The sequence below is a fragment of the Rattus norvegicus genome, chromosome 1 (assembly GCF_036323735.1).
Source record: "Rattus norvegicus strain BN/NHsdMcwi chromosome 1, GRCr8, whole genome shotgun sequence".
NCBI lineage: Eukaryota > Metazoa > Chordata > Mammalia > Rodentia > Muridae > Rattus > Rattus norvegicus.
The window spans coordinates 137,433,913-137,450,720 of NC_086019.1; the positions used below are offsets into that span (position 1 = coordinate 137,433,913).

Sequence of the window (16,808 nt, forward strand, 5' to 3'; positions counted from 1 at the left end):
GTGATATATATGCATACATATGTGTGATATATATGTACACATATGCATATATATAATTTTTAGTCCCCAACACACATACACATCCCAATATATATAAAATATATATAATTACATATATATGTATATATATAATGGAAGGTGAGATTATAGGATTGGGTAATATATTAAAATTATTTAATGAAAGTAGAAGAGTTAGAGGTATAGGATCCCACTCTTTATCTGTTTGAGAAAGTTTATTTAATGAAAAGGTTACATGCACACCAACCAGGCTGTTCACCCCAGCAACCTCATGCAGAATTAGGTTGGGTGGGGGGAAAGGAGTAGATTTGACTACAGAGCAAGAATGTGTGTGTGTGTGTGTGTGTGTGTGTGTGTGTGTGTGTGTGTGTGTGTGTGTGTTGAGGACTAAAAGTTGTTCATAGATGCCAGTATGGGATGGTTCAAGTGGCCTGTAACTAGAGAGGGAGGAGAGGAAGCTGAAGAAGCCAGAGGAGGTGAGGGAGCTGTCAGTTGGGGACAGCTAAGGAGGAGGCTCATTAGCAGGGTCAAGGATAGTGGAGTTTCACCTGGTTGAGATCTCATAGCTGGGAGGATCTGAGTGGGGAACAGGAAGAATAGAGGGGAGGTTTGGAGTGAAGATGAGAGAAAGCCTGAATGTAGAGAACCTGCAGCCATTAATCGGATCGCAAGGTCCTGTATAATAATGAGATCAAAAGTATCGTTAAGTAGCCACTTAGATTCATTATCCAAGAGATATAGAGGCCTGCAAAGGAGTATGGGTTTAGAAGCCTTTAAATCTGACTCTAGGTGTAGTGTCTGAGCTTCTCCCAGAGGCATCCCAATGGGGAGCTTAGAGCTAAGACTAAGACAAAGTCCCCATTGGTAAGAAGAGTCACAGGCTTGAGCCCAAGGTGTTCAAAGGACACAGGTAAGACTAGAAGTAGTCAGTACAAGTTGGCTAGCCAAGTCATAATGAGGCTAGGCAGTGATCAGGGCAAGGTGCCCTAGTACTAGGATTTATGAGAAAAAGAAATTGCGTTGATAGGGTGAAGCCTCTCTCAAGGAAAAGTTCCGTGGTGAGGATCATCAACAAGGGCTGGTTCTACCTGTAAAGACTGTGACGAGGGTTGCCTATGCTCCCAAGGACACCAGAGGGGTGCCAGATACTCAAAAGTCACTCCCTCAGATCCCGGGAAGGGGAACACATCAATCAGTAGGTGTTGGACGCAGAAATCCAGCGATAGATCAGGTAGCAGGAAAGTTAACCTGGAACACGCAGACCGAGAATAGGGTCCCAGCCTGTGTGACCTTATCCCACGGAGGGGAGAGAGCACAAGCACCCGGAGATCCTATCTGAGTCTCAGCACCAAATATTAGATCCACATGTCAAAATCTATAAAGTCACATCATGCAACAGATCTCATGGGAGGTTTATTCAGGGAGGGAGGAGGGGATGCGACACGGAGGTGGAGTTTGGGAATAAAGAGGAGGGGGAAGGAGAAATAGGGCCCTTTATCAGGGGATGGAACGCATGCGTAGGAGGAATACACCTCGCAAAGGTCAATAATGAGAAAACAACCCAACCAAATAAATGGGCAAATCATTTGAACGGAGATTTTGCTGAAGTCCAGAGGTGGCCTTGGTAACAAGAATGGCTGCCCCGCAACATCATTATTGGCTTGTTTGTTCGTTTGTTTTAGAGAAATAAGAAATTTGAGAGTCTGACAGATACACACTTTAAGGCTTGTGCATTGCTCTTAGACCTAAGAGGTGAGAGTTGGTGTATCTTCTTGGAAGACTGAACCTTTCTACCCGCATTTTAAAATTTTACTGATAAATTCACCTTAAAATCTTCTTTAGTTCTTAACACCACTCCCCCAGCGCTTTTGGTTTAGGATAAACATTAACTATTGTTTTCACTAGCTTTACTGCAAACCACTTTCTCTGTATTAGGAACTTCTTCATCAATGTGTATTGACATTTCTAAAACCACGTGAGAAAAAGCAGTAAATTTCCCCACGATTTTTACTGGTTGTGGTGATTCAGACCCTGGGACAAACAGCTGAGGTGCATTATTTTACATACCACAGCAGACATGGCATCCAGGCTCTCCCAGCATCCCTCAGCCCCTACTTGTTGCCCTGCTCTCTGCCTTGAACTTTCCAGCCAGGGGTCTGGCCTTCTCCTCCCTAAGAAGCTCTTCCCTACATAATGCAGACATTTTGGTCTTCCCATCCTTCTCTCTCTGTGTCTGTGCTCTTTCTCCTTCGGGTCTCTTCTGTGCCCCTCCTGTGACTTCCCTGGCCTCATTCCTTGGGACCAGTGAACCTGCCTGACAGCTGCTTCCCAATAAACCTGCCTTTACATAGTTTCACCTGGATTGAGTTGACTCATTTCACTGGCGGAGACTAATTTACCTTATGCTAATTGTAGTGCTATTGTAGTAACATTTTCACGTGTAAATCACCCACATTGGTGGTGTTCAGCCCCATTTCCTTCTCCCCTCCCTCCTTCCTTTGACCCCTCCTTTCCTAATAGGTACCCCTTCGACCTCCACATCATTTTTGTTTTAACCTAGATCTTACACATATCAGAAAACAGGGTTTTGTATTTCTGACTTATTTTCCATGGGAGTTGCCATTTCCATTCGTTCTCCTAGAAATGATCGGATTATATTCTGCATGGCAGAATAGGATTTCACTGTATGCGCTTTCCAATCTTTCCATATGTATTCATGTGTTGATTGGCACTTGTAATGATCCTGTAACCTGGCTCTGGTGAGTAGTGCTATATAGCATATGTGGGGGGCAGGACTCTCTGCTATAGAGTCACACACACAACAGACTCTACGCTTTTCTCATCTGTTGGGATGACTTGCTTGCTTTGCGTATTTATACTATCGTTTGACTCTCCTTCCCATCGCTTATGCCTTTCCCATTTGCTTTTGTGTGGTTTTCTCTTATTAATAAATTATTTGGTTTCCTCATTCTGTTTTTTTTAACCTTATAATATTCTTTGGAAGCTGTATTTCCAATTTCCTTTTTAGTGGCTATCCTTAAAGTCTAATCCTCATAGTTAGTATCAAGTAATCAGTATATGTATCCCCCTCCTGCCCAGTGCATGAGCCTTAGAATATGCTGCAGTATATTTCTCGGCCTAGCAGCTATGGCTGCTCAGGGGTTTCTCTTTCTCTTCATAGTGCTTCTAAGAGTCTTATTTCTCAGATTGCTTAGATGGCTTCATATTCATTACTTTGTTTTGTAGCATCTTAAATATAATCCTTTAGATTTTCCTTTAATGAGGAATTATAGCCCATAAACTTCTTTCTCCTTTGTGTTGAAATGATTTTGCTTCAGTAATATTCTTTGTGTAGACAACGACAATAAACGCTTTAAATAAGTAATGATTAAGAGTACACAAAGTAATATATCTGTACATACCTTTAAAAATTAAATTAGTCTTTGAAGCTATCTGAAAGCAAGGTGCAAGCATCCTGGCATATCTTTCTTAACTGTTTTTGTGGGCATCTCTTAAAAGCAGGAGGATGCCATAAACTGAAGTCACAGTATGCACAGGCCATACGTACACAGCCCCAATAGTCCAGTATCAGTCTATATTTATTTTTCCAAACTGTCTTCAAATACCTTGATAGTTTATGTCTCCCCTGACTTTATTCCTCCTTGATAAGGCTTCCATTACTTGGCTATTAAATTTGCTTACACTCACTTACCTTACACTGGTGCGCCCTTTCTGTTATATGTTGGCTTTCTATATGGGTCTGGGTTTGTCTGGCTTCCTCCTGATTTCAAACCTTACCTTTGAAAGATACTGTTGCTAGTTATAAAATTCTAGGTAGAAGCTAGACATGGCGGCACATGCCTGAAGTCTAAGGGCTTGAGCGGTAGAGGCAAGAGGATGAAGTTCAAGTCCAGACTGATATCCCTGTCTCAAGAGATTAACAGTCACATCTGGGTCTTTGTTTCTACACCAGTGTGTAGAGAATATAATAGCTGTGCTTTTCTCTTTTGCTTCTGTGTAGCTGGTAGGGTTATGGGTATGTCCATGCCTGTCTTTTCTTTTAACGATTCTCTTGATCCCAGAAGTTGCTGCCAGGCACTCGAAAGCGAGCACCTTGTCTCAGAGATCTGGAGCCCCATGCTCGCAGAGCCGTCACCATGCCTCTGGCTAGAGATCTATTACTTCCTTCCTTGGAAGAGGAAAAGAAAAAACATAAGAAGAAACAACGGGTGATTCAGAGCCCAAATTCTTACTTCATGGGTGTGAAATGTCCAGGTTGCTACAAGATTACTACAGTTTCCAGCCATGCTCAGACAGTGGTCCTTTGTGTGGGCTGCTCAACTGTTTTGTGCCAGCTCCCAGGAGGAAAAGCCAGGTTCACAGAAGGCGGTTCATTTAGAAGAAACCAGCACAAAACATCTATACAAGTTCCTGAATTTGTGTTTTTAACAGAAAACCTTATCAACTTCAGTTACTCTACCAAGGCAATGCATTATTCTTTGATTTTATAAAGTACAACAATGAAAAAAAATTCTCTTATTAAGAATTTCTAGTTGGGATCAGGTGTGCTGGAACATGCACAGAGAAGTAGATAGTTGTGAGTTCAAAGCTAGCCTGGCCCGCACAAGAGAGTTCCAGGCCAGCCGGGACAACATAGTAAGATGAAGAGAAAAAAGGCCCAACAGCTCTTCCAAAGGACCTAAATTTGGTTCCCTGCACTAACTCTGGGAAACTCACAATGCCCTCTTACACAGCCTCTTGTGGCTTCCACAGGTACCAGTATATACATGATACACTCCCATAAGACACACATACAGAAAATAAATATTTGTTTTTTTTTAAAAGAACTCTGTCTGATTTTACTATCTTTCCTCCTGAGTTCTTTAGCTGACTCATACGCCTTGCCCAGCTAGGCCATGCCTAGGTATACCATGCCCAGGTGTGCTGTGTTCAGGTGTGCCATGCTGCTTAGATTTCTTGTGGGCTGCAGTTAAATCATCTCCTCCATCCAAAACATTGATATTGCGGTACAAGAGTGTCAGCCACAAGTGGTTCAGTCACATCCATGGAACTCCTGAGGCTCTCATGTCTCAGCTTGGTCACACCCAAGTCATTCAATTATTGCTTCTCCTTGGTTCCCTTCCGCTTCTTCTCAATGTTAGCTGGGCTTAACTTAGTCTTAAGCTTCCCCCTTACCCCACCTTTCCTTTTCCTTCAATCCACATCCCTTGCCTCCCTTCAGAAAAGAGTAGATTTCCCAGGGATATTAACCAAATGCAATCTACAATGATTATTAATCGAAACAATCTACAATGAGACCAGGTACATACCATCACATCCTTCCAGTAGGAAGAAAAGTAGGCAAAAAATATCAGGGACAGCCCCTGTTCCTACTCTTAGGATTCCCATAAGAACACCGAGATACTCAGACAACATATGCAGAGAATTTAGATCAGACCCCTACAAACCCCTGATCTCTGCAAACCTCCAAGTGTCCCAGTCAGTTGATTCTGTGGGCCACGTTCTAGTGTTCTCCTGGAATCTAGGAGAATAATTCTAGCAAAGACTCCTAGTAATTGGGGACAATGATCCTGAACCAGCTATCTTCTGTAATCTAGAAAGGCCTCAAGTGGAGGGACTGGGACACGAATCTAATGACAAAACCTTCCACGTACAGTTTGTTCTGATCGAAGAGTGTTCTGAGAGCTGAACCTAGCAGAATTGTTGTTAAAGAGACCAGAGAGACTTCAGCAACTGATGGGAGCAAAGTCCCACAGCCAAACATTTGGCTTAGCTCAGAGAGTCCTGTGGAGGAGGGGGAGAAGAAGGATCAGAGGAAGCAGAAAGAGGGGACAGGAACACCACAAGGAGCAAACTCTCTCTCTCTCTCTCTCTCTCTCTCTCTCTCTCTCTCTCTCTCTCTCTCTCTCTTTTCGGAGCTGGGGACTGAACCCAGGGCCTTGCGCTTGCTAGGCAAGCACTCTACCACTGAGCTAAATCCCCAACCCCATGGAGCAAACTCTCTTAACCACGAACCACCTCTCCAGCCTGAGAACGTGGTTTTCATATACATACACATGCTATACATATGCTAACGCATAGCTGTGCTGCCAAAGGCCTTCTGTATCTATTACTGTCTCAGTCAATGTTCTCTCATGGGACAGAACAGACAGAATGAATAAGCATGGATTTCTTAAATTGGTTTCAGGATATGGTCCTTGTAATTCAACATTAGTTGTCTTTCATGGGAGGGGCTGAGAACTCAGTAGTTTCTCAATCCATGAGGTTGAGTACCTGAGCAGTCCTAATATAGCACTGAAGGCCTGAGGGATTCCTGAAGAGGATTCTCTTCCTGCTTCAAATTATCTGATCAATAAAAATTCCTCCCAGGAGTGCCCAGCAGCTTGGATATTAGTTGATTCCAGATATACTATATCTATTGCATAGTAGATATAGTAAAGTGGATAACTAAAATAAACCACTGGTTACTTTTCTCATTGTTTTAACAAAATACCTGAGCAGAAGCAACTTAAAGAAGGGAGGGCTTATTTTGGCTCAAAGTTCTGGGGAACACAGTCCACTGCTGTAGCAGGAGCAGGAGGCAGATGGTCACATTGAACTCACAGTCAGGACTCAGAGAGTTGAGTGCTGGTACTCAGTTCATTTTCTCTTTTTTTTGTTTAATCCAGGACCCCACTCCAGGGGGTGATTCTAATTCCAGTTAGGGTAGTATGGTGGTTTGAATAGGTTTGGCTTCCATAGACTCATGTGTTTAAGTACTCAGTGCACAGGGAGTGAAACTGTTAGGAAGTGTGTTCTTGATGGACAAGGTGTGGCCTTGTTGGAGGAAATGTGTCACTGTGGGAATGGGCTTTGAGGTCCTATGCTCAGGCCTCATCCAGTGCAGAAGAGACAGTCAATGTCTCCTGGCTGCAGTCAGATCTAGATGCAGAATACTCGGCTCCTTCTCCAGCATCGTGCCTGCCTGAATGCTGCCATGCTTCCTGCCATGATGATAACTGACTGAACTGCTGAAGCCATAAGCCAGCCCCAATTGAAAATTGTCCTTTACAGGAGTTGCCTTGGTCATGGTGTCTCTTCACAACAATGAAACCCAAACTAAGACAGCTGTGTATTGACAGCTCAGTGAGTCTAATCCAGGTATGTCTACGAGATTTGTTTCTACAATCTAGTCCCAGTCTCTTAAATTAATGTGTAAATTCTCTTGTGCTACCCGGGCTCCACCCATTGTCACCCCTGTCTTGTTGCTGCTTCTACCAACGAATGCTTCTGTTGCTTCTTCCAATGTAAACACATTTTCTTCATGACTATGCTGACAGTCTGGGCTGTGCTCACTCTCTGAGAGGGAGACATCCTCATTTGTAGAGTCTGCTGGGTTTCCCCAGGGTAGATGCTGTCACCTTGGCCAATGACAAGCTACTAATGATCTAACGTCTAGCTTGAAAACTCCCTGGGTCTGAGGCCCTGTTCTTGCCGGCCTGTGCAGTCAGTTCAGCACCACAGGCTCCGGCTTGTCACAGGGAGGATACCTGACAGAATTAAAGTACAAACCGACTTCTCAGTACCTCAGCAACACCAGCAATAACAGTCAGAGATCCCCAAAGTTTCTGGTGCAGCAACTGAAGCAAAACTGCCTCTGTCTCCTGCCCTTTGTTTATCATTTCCCCGTTGAGGATGCAGAATGAGGAGATGCCTTGCTCTATAATGTTTGCTTTTAGACAAAATGCTGAGGATGAGTGTGACTGTGTCACATCGAGAGGCATCACCAGCAGGTTGCAAAGTGTTTAGCTGCTCCCCGGGTGATGCCCGTGAAGATTGCTGTTAGGCCAGAAGTAAACAAACCCCAAATCAGCATGAGCTAGCTCCAGGAGAGGGATAACTGGCTCTGTGGATATGCTATGTGAGCATGTTCCTGGCTGATTGAATGAACCCAGTGAGAGCATCCATGGGACACAGACTCTGTGATGGTTACCGCCTGCCAGTTGTCTATGGGACAAGAACTAGACTCACCTAGGAGTATGCTGCTGGGCACAGTTCTGGGGTATTTTCTAGATTAAGGTTAGCCTCTAAGAATGTCTGTGATGGCTCGCCTTAATTATGCTAATTGATCTAGGAAGACACTTCTTAATTGTGGGTGGAACCATGCCCTAAGCAGGGGATCGTGGACTTAAGACAGAGAAGGCAAGCTGAGGACTAATGTGCAGACATAGGCTCATCGCTCTCTCTTCCTGATTTTAGATGAGATGTGACCAAATCCATACTTCAGCTGCTATGACTTCTCTGCTAGAGTGGGCTACAATCTGAAAGGATGAGGCAAAAATGAACCCTTTATTCCCTGTGTTGTTTTTGTTGGGTATCTTGTTACAGGGACCAGAAAGGAAACAAAAGACAACATCCAACATAGGCTTAGACAGAGGCACACCTGTAGCATCAGAGACACACCTGCAGCAGGCAGAGACACACCTGTAGCATCAGAGACACACCTGCAGCAGGCAGAGACACACATGCAGCAGCAGAGACACACCTGCAGCAGACAGAGACACACCTGCAGCAGACAGAGGCACACCTGCAGCAGACAGAGACACACCTGCTGCAGACAGAGGCACACCTGCAGCAGGCAGAGACACACCTGCAGCAGGCAGAGACACACCTGCAGCATCAGAGACACACCTGCAGCAGGCAGAGACACACATGCAGCAGCAGAGACACACCTGCAGCAGACAGAGACACACCTGCAGCAGGCAGAGGCACACCTGCAGCAGGCAGAGACACACCTGCAGCATCAGAGACACACCTGCAGCAGGCAGAGACACACATGCAGCAGCAGAGACACACGTGCAGCAGGCAGAGTCACACCTGCAGCAGACAGAGGCACACCTGCAGCAGCAGAGACACACCTGCTGCAGCAAAAGCCCACCTGCAGCAGGCAGAGACACACCTGCAGCAGGCAGAGACACACCTGCAGCATCAGAGACACACCTGCTGCAGCAGGCAGATCTGCTTCCAGTTTTAGTGGTTGTGACCAAGAGGGAACAATGAATTGGACTTCAGATAGCTTGCCCATTCAAGGTGGTTCAGATACACAAAGATGGGTGTGGTTCCAAGAATTTCAGAAATATTGGTGCCCCTGAGAGTGTGCTTCCCTGAAAGGCTTCACATGTTTCAAACATTGAGAGACTGATACACTGAAGGTGGCTCAACTATCAAAGGACACAGTCTCCCCTTAACAGTGTGGGTGGGTAGGAATGAGACTACCACAGTAGCCACTGCTCTCCTCTCTCCAGTTAGGTTTTACTTCGAAGGGACTCAGAATTCAGGGCAGGAATTCCACCATGGAATTTTTCAGAGCACACTCAAATTTTAAGGAAAATAGCTAAAAGGATTTTCCTTTGAAGTTTAAGGCTTTTATACTTCAAAGGGCCTGGCTATGTTATTTGATGAGTCTGATTCAAAAGTTTTCTGGGAACCTTCTGTGTAGTTGATGACACACTTTGTTGGAAGCACAGGTGAGGGCTAAGCACTGATTCCATTGTGGGTTTTCAGGTTGTCTTAAGTTTCAGTGTCAAGTGTTTTGAAGGCTTGTGGTAAACCTGTTCATCAACTTGTCTGAACAGCAGCAACATGAAACTCCCATCTGCCCCAGTCATCTGCTTCTGGTCTGTCACCAGTCATATTGATCACTCCTCACTTAAGACTCCTCAAGGCCTTCCTTTCTAGCCAAACCTCTTACTTGTGAGTTGAGGCTGTACCTGCGCTCATGCAGAAGCCTGAATATCTCTGTATTTCAGTGAGCTTCTCCCTGAACGTGTATAATGGGCTTCTGCAATCTGTAATAAAAACCTGTGCTGGATAGTTTTTATGTCAACTTGACATAAGCTGAACTCATTTAAGAGGAGGGAACCTTAATTAAGAAAGTGTACTCCTAAGATTGGGCTGTGGGCAATCCAATATAGGCCATTTTCTTAATTAGTGATTGATAGGGGAGGGCCCTGTCCATTGTGGGCAATCCTGGGTTCTATAAAAATGTAGGTTGAGCAAGCCATGAAGAGTAAGCCAGTAAGCAGCATCCCTCCATGGCCTTTCTATCAGCTCTAGCCTCCAGGTTCTTGCCCTGTTTGAGTTCCTGTTCTGACTTCCTTTGATGATGAACAGTAATGAGGAAGTGTAAGACTAATAAACTCTCCCTCTAGCCCTGGCCAAGTTGCTTTTGGTCCTGTGTTCCGTGTCAGCAATAGCAGTCACCCCAAAAGGCACTGAGGGATGATCGCTGATCACTCAATAAAGTGCAGTAGAAACATAAGGCTCCACATTTGATAAGAGAACTCACGTGAAAAGCTGGGTATGATGACGTGTGCTTGTTGTCCCAGGGCTGGGAAGATAGACAGGTGGATCCCTGGAACTCCCTGGCAAGAAAGCATAACATAATTGGCGAGTTCCAGCCCGGTGAGAGATCCTGTCTCAAACGAGGTGGGCAGTTCCTGAGGGGGAAAGACACCGGACATTGTCCTCTGGCTTCCACGTGTAGGTAAAAGTGCCGAACTCACAATAGCTTTGACAAAACAGGTATTTGTTTTTCTCTCAAAAGCGCAGGAGGCACAGGCCACGTGGCTTTCTGAAACTGGGATGATATACCCACAGTCGGGAGGGAGGACTGCCTGTATTTCTTCTTTACTATTCCAAGCATGCAGCTCTTATCCTCGAGGCTGCCTCATGATAGCACAATAAATGCTTTTGCGAGTGGCATCCCATATGTATTCCAGGGAGCACCAAGAGGGAGGATAACAAATGCCAAAGAGTAAGCCATCCAACCAGTGCCCTCTTAAAGAGCTCTCCAGAAGCCTGTTCCAAGAAACGTGGCGTGCACATCACAGAGCACCCTAATCGTAAACACTGCTTTTCCTGAGAAATTCTGCTGTTCCCTATCAGCACAGCTTCTGGAGTCAGCGGCGGGCGTTTCAGGTCACAGGAGCCAATCCTGTGACAGGCAACCCTGACTAAAATGCAAGAGCTCTGTGCCAACCACGCAAGTAAAAGCCTCTTCCTGCCCTGTGTTATGCTTCACAGCCTCTGCATCATTTGCCTCTCCTGGCTCACGTTTTGGCCACGCCCACCCCCAACGTAGCCACTGACTTCCTCTGCTTTCCAGATTGTGCTTAGACTCTTGTCTTCCACAGCCTGCTGTTTTCTGTGCTTCTCTGAATGCACAAGGTATTCAACTTGTTGCCCACCCCTCTTTTCCCCTTGATCAGAGCATAGACTCAAGGAGGCTAGGGAAACCTCGTTATTAGCATCTCCTGACCTCCTCACCTAGAGGAGGAGGAGCTGTCAACATGGTGACCACTTTTGTTGAGTGAATACACATACAGATCTATGATGACTGACTTTGGTTGTCAACTTGACTGGGTCTGGAATCTGCATACCTCTGGGCACCCCTTGGGAGGGACTTTCCTTGATCAAGTTATTTGAAGCAGGGAGACACACTCTGAAACGCCCAGATAAAAAGGACATGGCGAAGGAAACTTTGCTTTTTGTGTGCTTACTTTCACTCTTGATTGCAAGTTAATCTGTCCTGTTGCTATGGCATCCTGTTGCTGATGTTAGAACCATCTTCACCTGTGTTCCGCGATGTAGACTGAAGACCAACGGCTCTGCAGGAACCATTCAGGCCTTCAATTTGGGCCATTTGCCCATTCAGGTTGGGTCTGTTGAGACATCCAGTCACGATTCTCAGCTTCCTTGGCGTGAGGCAGCCATTGTTGGACAACTACCCACAATACTGTGTACACCAGTCTATTGACCTCCTTTTACTGAATGTGTTAGTCTTCTCTGTTCCATTCCTCTGGAGAACTCTAATACAGGAATGATGAAAAAAGCATGTATCTTATTTACTGTTCCATTGTTGTGATAAAACACCATGACCAAGACAACTTATAAAGGAAAGCATTTAATTCGGGGCTTGCTCATAGTTTCAGAGGCTGAGTCCGTGACCATTGTTGTGGAGAGAATGATGGTAGCAGGCAGACAAGACAGGCACTGGAGCAATAGCTAAGAGCTGACATCCATAGGGAGGAGGCAGAGAGAAAGGCTGCCATGGGCTTTTGGAACCTGGAAGTCCACCCCAGTGGTACACCTCCTCCAATGAGACCACACCTCCAAATCCTTCCCAAACAATCCACCAACTGGGGACCTTGCACTCAAATATTTGATTCAATAGGAATCATAGTTGGTGGTGTGCCAGCTCAGGATTAGACACAACCAGGACTGTGTTGGGGTTTGTGGTACAAACATTGGAAGCATGAAGAGATTAGTGATTAATCCCCATCAGAATAGACCATTGCTAGCTCTTGTGGCTTATATATAGGGTTTAGACAAACTAGATGGAGGAGATCTTTTTTCTGTACAACCATCATTAAAAGATGAATCCATGTCAAACACTATTTAAATAGAGTTGAAGCTCAGTTATGGCTCTTGAGGAATCTTGGGATTCCTGTGGATTGCTCTTTTATCTTATGTAATTTGTATGTGATAATTTTGCTAATAGTGTAAAACTTAAAATTTATCAAGTTGCCATTTCACAGAAACACCATCTCCCTATTAATCCTGCTCAGGAATACAGAAGGACTCAAAGGGGTCAGTGGAGTTCAGCTACTCTCTGAGGTTGGGACACAGGTGGGCCTACAGCAAGTGTGTGTGCAGCGCCCCCAGGTGGCCTGGGCAAGCACCACACCCTTGTTCATGGGAAAAGGATTATAGGTTCTTTCCCCAGGTTCACTTGAAGACTAAGCTGAGAAGAAAATTGTTCCGACAATGAGCCGCTTGGGATTTATCCAAGAAGCTGGGCACTCCTGTTTCAGAGCCCTGGTCTTTGTTCTATGTTAGACACAAAAGAAATGGGAAAGTGTTTATCCAATGCAGGAATGAATGGTTTTGTTGTGTCAATTAGGCATCTGAAGAAAGTAATTATAGAAGTTTTTTTCTGCTGAAGGGGTCCCCAGTCCAGGAAGTTTGAGAGCCCTGAACCTTCTGAGACTCAGTTGGGGTCAGACTTCATACTTTTTTTTCCTTTTGGAAAAATACACGTGAAAGCCCGAGTTGATTGTGTCTGGTATCTTCAGTTTTAGTTGTTTTGTTTCACTTTGGTGCCTCAGAGGTTCAGTTTGGTGTTTTGTAACGTTGTCAAATTAAACTATTACATTTCCAGTGAAGAGGTCCCATTTTATCAGGGGCAGGTGGCACACAGCTCACCAAGAACAAGAATTAGAAGGGAATCTGGGATGAGTGAGAATATTCCTCATGCCCCTGAGGTGTGGATGGCATCATCCACCCCAATAAGGGGAAGGAACAGCAGGCATCCATATAGAAACAATCGAATGTAAGCAAAAATTATTTGTAATACCAGTGGACTGAGTCAGACTAATAATGTGACATTTCTGATCCTTCGATTTGATATCGAACACTTTAGGTCCCTGTGGAAGTCTACATTCTAAATATGCTATTCCAGAAGTCTTTTTTAAATGCTTGCACTCGCATGTGTGCATGAGCCTGCATCCCTCCCACCACATGTATATGTATGCATCTGTGTATGTGCCTGTAATGGAGAGGCTTGGGGTTAGCATTGGGAATCTTCCAAAACCCCTCCGTGCCTTACCTTTTAGATAGTGTCTCTCGTGAACCCAGAGCTCTCTTATTGTCTAGACTTACTGGCTCAGTGTGTTTGGTGGATTCACCTGTCTATCCCCCACCGGCACTAGGCTTACAGATATGTTTGTCATGCCTGCATATTATGAGGGTGACAGAGGTCAGAACTCAGGTCCTTATTCTTGTGTGGCAGATACTTACCTGGATGAGTCATCTCCCCAATCCCTCAAAGAGTCTTCATACAGATGTATTCTGCTTGAAGCTCCACAGTTGATAGATATTCTTGTTATATGCTCACGAAACCATGAAGCTCATTGCTCAAGACATGCTGTACTGCTCTGGAGAGACTCCTTCATAATTGCCCTGGATTAATAAGGGTTTCTCACACCTTGGAAAGCATGATGGGATTGTCAGAGGAAATAGATTAATGGTCCACATTTTCATGGCTTTTAAACGATTTGACCTTTTCTGAGTGTGACAGGTGACCCAGGCAGGAGATCCTGAGAATCTCTTTATAACTTTTTTTTTTAAATTGTTCCTGGGGTCTAAAATCTCAGAACAGTGCCAAGCGACAGTGTGACTCTCACAGGACAACCTCTCATCTTAATGGCACAACCTGCTTAATTAAGAAAAAAGAATCTGGATCTTTCTATGGAAAGATGAGGGCCTCTAAGGCTTCAGAGAAACCTCTTAGATGGGTCCGACAGAGGGTGAGTTCAAAGCCAGGCTGCTCTAAATGTGGAATCCAATCAGTTTCCTGTTTCCTTAACTCAACTACTGCAGGAACCACTGCCCACAAAAGCCTTACAAGCAAGGTATGGCATTCCTGGTGATGTGACTGGTAAAGGTGAAATTCCTCTACCATGCTGGAATTCCGGAGTGGTTCTTTCTGGAGCACTGGCTGTCAACATCTGGAACATGGAACTGGTCGGGCTGTGAGCCGGGTTGAATTACTTGAAGACAGTGGTTCACAACTAGGGTTTGTCTGTCCCTAAAAGGACATCTGTCCTAGAGATATGCCTAAGTACAAGAGCTTCTGTTAAACATCCTACAGTGGCCAGAAGAGTCCATCCTGGAGAATGACCCGGTTTCAAACTCTGGGAGTACGGAAGGCAGAAGGGCCTCATGTGATCATTGCCAGGAGAGATGAACAAATATCTATTCACCTCAGAAAGGACAATAAGGATCAGACAAAGAAATGATCCCACTCAAGTTTATCTTGGTGAGCCAGTGATTGTTACCAGGGTTACAGGAGCATGGGTGTGGAGTTACTTCTAAGAGGATGTCCATGCCACTGAGGAAAATGCCTTGCCTTTTTCCAGCAATGGTTAAATAGCACTGCCTATATAAATCCTTAAGCTAAAATGGGGCCTTGTGAGTCCTCCACAGGATCCATAATGGAACCTTGTGAACCTAATCTTGTGCAGGTCTTGTACAGATAATCACAGCTGCCAAGGTTTCAAGAGGCCAGGGACTGTAATGCCTAGAGGACAGCATTCCACCTCAGCCCTGCTCTAATTCTGGGTTTCCTTTTGGGTAATTGTAGACTGGCAGTCCTTCCTCAGAGAGACTGAGAGTTGTTTATAGGATCCTTGGTGGCCATCCAATAACAGATAGCCATTTGACATTCTAGTGGGGTGGTCGTCACTGTCATACATGCCACTGCATGGCATGGTTCAGGCTAGGATGTATTTTTAGTCCACATCCATTCTTTGTGCTTTGTGTCTTTTATATCTGACACCCTATGCTTTAGTGTAGAAGATTTAATTCAGAACAGGGCTGCTCCAGAAAGAGATCACATCCAAAGACCTTCTAGGTCTGCATAATTTGGCTGGAATACAGACTCACCTTTAATCTCAGGAGACAGAGGCAAGCAGGTCTCTTGAGTTCAAGGCCAACCTGGTATAGGGCGATTTTCAGGTAAAGAAAAGCTTAGGTTCAGGCCTTGTGGTACATACCTTTAATACCAGCACTCAGGAGACAAAGGCATGCAGATCTCCTAGTTCTAGTCAGTTCTGTTCAGTTGGTTCATGAAATCATTCAGAGGGCAGTTTTACTGGGAGAGTTTTACAGAGAGAGAGAGAGAAAGAGAGAGAGAGAGAGAGAGAGAGAGAGAGAGAGAGAGAGAGAGAGAGAAGAAACAAGCTAAACACAGGTAAAGACAGAAGGACCAAGAGAATGAGAAGGAGTCAGAAGTTTATAACAGATTGCTAGAATTAGTTTGAAGCCAAGCAAGGCAATTCAGTGAGGAGCAGAAAGAAGACAGTTGGAACCAATCAGTTTGGAGAGGAGTTTTGAGCTATTCCAGAAGAGCTGAGTTGAACCAGCCAACAGTAAACCTCAGAGGCTAAAAACATTCTAGGCCTAGATTAGATTGTATGGAGGCTAGAAGCTTCTATGACTAGACCTAGGTTAGCAGACAGAGGCAGTAAATCTCTAAGACTACAGTTACATCAGGTAAATAAAAGTTACTTTTAAACTTGAGGGTCTTGAATTTTGCTGTTGTCTGGCACACAGAAGAATTCACTGTGCATGTGGGTTTGTGTAGGTATGTCTTCTTGTGCTCGACGCCTCTTAGCTTTGGGTCTAAGCCTTGCAGTGCTTGTCCCTCTGATGTTTAGAATTAGGAGAGAAGCTGGTGCCCACATTCACTTCCCTCTACAGTGGTCTTCTCTTCTGTCTGCCCCTGTGAGATGTTTACTTCTGACATCCTAGGGCAATGATAAAGCCCATCAGGGTATATCTTCCCACTTCCCTGCTTCATTCATGACTGGTGGGACCTCAAAATTTAAAAGCATATTTGGCTACCATAGTGTTCTTTTAAATTAGAAATACAAATCGCACACCACAGAATTTACTTGCCAAAGTGCTCAGTTCAGGTGCTCTAAAAGATAGTCACAATAATGTTACTGCTAACATTTTAGAAAAATTCCATCCCGTCCGCTCATAAAATCCATGCACATTAACATACCCAGACAATCAGTAAACTATGCCCATTCCCTTCACCACAGACATTAACTAATCTGTCTTTTTCTGTAGGCTGTCTATTCTAGTGACTTCAAATAGTGGATATAGGAAGATGTGTGCTTCTGATATGGGAATGGCCATGCCAAGGACACTATAGCTTTGGA

The 16,808-nt window shown here is 44.7% G+C and overlaps 1 protein-coding gene across 1 annotated transcript; it reads left to right on the forward strand.

Moving 5' to 3' along the window:
* Nucleotides 1–3,449: 3,449 nt before the first annotated feature.
* Nucleotides 3,450–4,582, forward strand: LOC100360396 (hypothetical protein). Its single transcript, XM_063280768.1, has one exon. The coding sequence runs from the start codon at nucleotides 4,176–4,178 to the stop codon at nucleotides 4,527–4,529; it is 354 nt and encodes a 117-aa protein (XP_063136838.1). The 5' UTR covers nucleotides 3,450–4,175; the 3' UTR covers nucleotides 4,530–4,582.
* The last annotated feature ends 12,226 nt before the right edge of the window (nucleotides 4,583–16,808 follow it).